This window comes from Orycteropus afer, unplaced genomic scaffold, assembly GCF_000298275.1.
Source record: "Orycteropus afer afer isolate SDZICR_OR568_19922 unplaced genomic scaffold, OryAfe1.0 scaffold00103, whole genome shotgun sequence".
Taxonomy (NCBI): domain Eukaryota; kingdom Metazoa; phylum Chordata; class Mammalia; order Tubulidentata; family Orycteropodidae; genus Orycteropus; species Orycteropus afer.
The window spans coordinates 5,297,261-5,300,236 of NW_006921690.1; the positions used below are offsets into that span (position 1 = coordinate 5,297,261).

Sequence of the window (2,976 nt, forward strand, 5' to 3'; positions counted from 1 at the left end):
ATTCTGCTACTATTTATTAAATACTGCATGGTTTGCCCAGGCTAAGATGAAACCACACCATGAATCAATGAGCATTTTGCATTTTCTTTCATTATCTATTCAAAGTCATGCCTACTGCACCTCTAAACATTTTATTAAATCCAATTATACAGCAAACACTCCCAAAATAAACCTAGATTGTATTGCAGTTTCACTTAACAGTATATAAAATGCTGTGTTGTGACAGTTATCAACTATCCATTAGATACTGAATTAATTTTTCTTAAGCACTACTAACTGCTTGCTTTTCTTGAAGCTAGATCATTCTGAAAAATCAGACAGCAGAATTTAGCTATAGCAAACATGCTGCCCTCTTAATAAGGAAAAAACAGCTACTACCCAAAATCATACCACACAAAACCAAAAATGAACATTACTCTATCAAACAAAAAAGTAAAGAGTAGGTCTGGATTTTAAGTGCTGCAGTCTTCAACATTTATAATAGGTAATAACATTAACAACCTCAAATATTTAAGGCACTATGTGTGGGAACGGTTTACAATGCAGCTGAGATTATTAGAACAACATTTAAGAGCAAAGTCTAGGCAACATTTTGCCCATGCAAAAGACACATGCAAATGTAAAGAACAATAGCTCAGTTTCTTAGGTAAGTGACCCAACATTTATACACTAAGACAGAGATAATACAATTCACTTGTATGCTGTAATTCTGACATATGTGCATCTGTTGCTCTAAGTCTGTACACAGAATGGCTTCCCAAATGTGGACGTGTCTTGCACTAGTTAGAAGGCAATTTTATAAAAAATAGCAGGAGCAAAATTGGACTTCTGCTCCTGTAAGTCACCTGTCTAGAGTTACTACATAAGAAGATAACATGACCAAAGACAAGTTATACCAAATGTGCAAAACACATTAAAAGTGAGTTTTTTTTTTTTTAAAGCTCAAAGTTGTTTAAATTGCACCCTACATGATTCAAAAATAATTTTCTTGTGCCATGGCTAATATTTATTAAATACCATGTTTTTATTTTTAATCAAATGGTTATATCATTGAGCTTCCTCAATATACTGTTTTTGAGTTTTCACATATATGGATACTGGCCGAGTTTTGTTGGACTCAATGGAAATCCAGTATATGCAGGTGACGCTGCAATGTAAGAATGTGGTGGGAAGATTGGTTTGTACTGAGTCTGATGAATGGTTGGGGATGGTAACAAACGGGGATTTATGCCCACTGGGACTTGGTGAACTATGCCACTAGGATGGGAGATATTATAGGTTGGATGCTGTAACATAGGTCTTGAGGTACATGGAGAGGCTAAGAGGTGGGCCACTGGTGCAGCACTTCTGAGGGTAGCTGATGATGGGTATGGAAGTAGAGTAGGCTGTCCTCCGAGGTGAGTACTTCCAGCCAGATGGGCATGCACTGCTGTGTGATTGGGACTTCCATGAGAAAGAGTGAATGGATTACTGGTAACACTAGCAGGGATATAAGCTTGCTGTCTTCGATGCCCAAAGTTTCCATTCCACTCTTGATGCCCAGATCCAAAATGCTGAACCTATGCACAAAGAAAACATAACTGAGTAACATATTTTATAAGTTAAAAAGAAAAGGAAAATTACAATATAGTCTCTGTTACTACTGATAACTCAGTGGATCTCTTCAGAACTAGCTTATACTACATTTTATATTACAACATACTAAAAGGGAGCTCTGGTGGCATAGTGCTTAAGGCATTTGACTACTCACCAAAAAGGCTGGCAGTTCAAACCCCCCAGCCACTCCTCGGAAGAAAGACTGGGCAATCTACTTTCATAGAAATACCGCCTCAGAAACCCTAGAAAGGGTCGCCAGGAGTTGAATTGACTTGATAGCAGTGAGTTTGGTTTTTTTTTTAAATAATAATAATAACATTGCTTCTACTATTGCTAGTACCATTACTAGGCCCACCACAACTAACAACTATCATTTATGGAGCACTTACTATATGTCAAGTTAAAGACTCTACAGCACAGTTTTATTAAATTCTAAACAACCCCATGATATATCTATTATTCCCATTAATTATGACCCAGATTTATTGAAGAAACCCAGCCAAGATCATGTAAATAGTATTGGTAAAATCAAGATTTGAACCCAGGTCTGACTCCAGTATCTGTGACCTTTTGTTTTCCCAATTGAAACAAAACTGCTAACCACAGGGTTGAATAATGAAAAATATTTAATAAAGCTAGATGGATGATCACCATCACTAACACACAAGAAATACAGCTATCAATTCATTATGGTACATGCTAATTTAACAGGTCTAAGACAACAAACACTAAAAATGCATCCAAGAAAATCTAAGCATCTAGTCTTTCCAAAGAAAAATTCAAGTTCTACAAATAATCTGCTTAATTATTTTATTATCAGGCCTATTACCCTTTGTCACGTGGAATAATGATAAGGGAAAAATTTACTAAGACTGAACAGTTTCAGAATCCTTTCTTTGCCAAGTGAAAGACAGATGTTAAATCTGAAATTCAAGACTCTGACACATTTCACAAAGAAGCATACCTGACTGAAGTTCAAATGCTGCTGCTGGAATGCTGATGTCAATTTTTGCTGACGACTACCCACTGCAGAAGGCTGGTTTAATCTTCCAGGAGCAGATCGTCCTTTTATTAATGGCTGGCATGTAGAATCTGGCAACAAATAAAATATTAAAGAGTTGACGCTTTTTTCTCCTCCAGTAAAAACTAAAATGAACTTTATATATTTTACATGCTAGTATTTGAGAACTTAAAATTAAATAAAAAGAGAGTTCATGTTTCCAAGCACTAGATGATAAAGAGATTTCTTCTGGATAAGAGACAAGACAACGTCAAGTTGGAAATTGAGAGGTGACTTCTGGCAATGATGTCCTCTGATGTTTGTAAATTAAGACCTTCTAAAAGACAAGGAAGTCCTAAAAAAGCTGGAAATAGAAATGC

General features: G+C 36.0%; 1 protein-coding gene across 1 annotated transcript in view; it reads right to left on the reverse strand.

Annotated features, from left to right (window-relative positions):
- Positions 1-1,082: 1,082 nt before the first annotated feature.
- HIPK3 (homeodomain interacting protein kinase 3) overlaps positions 1,083-2,976 on the reverse strand; it is a 100,605-nt gene continuing 98,711 nt past the window's right edge. The window contains exons 15-16 of the mRNA XM_042781303.1: positions 2,561-2,688; positions 1,083-1,559 (exon numbers count right to left, since the gene is read on the reverse strand). Of these exons, the coding sequence (XP_042637237.1) occupies positions 1,083-1,559; positions 2,561-2,688 (605 nt within the window). The remainder of the gene's footprint in view (positions 1,560-2,560; positions 2,689-2,976) is intronic.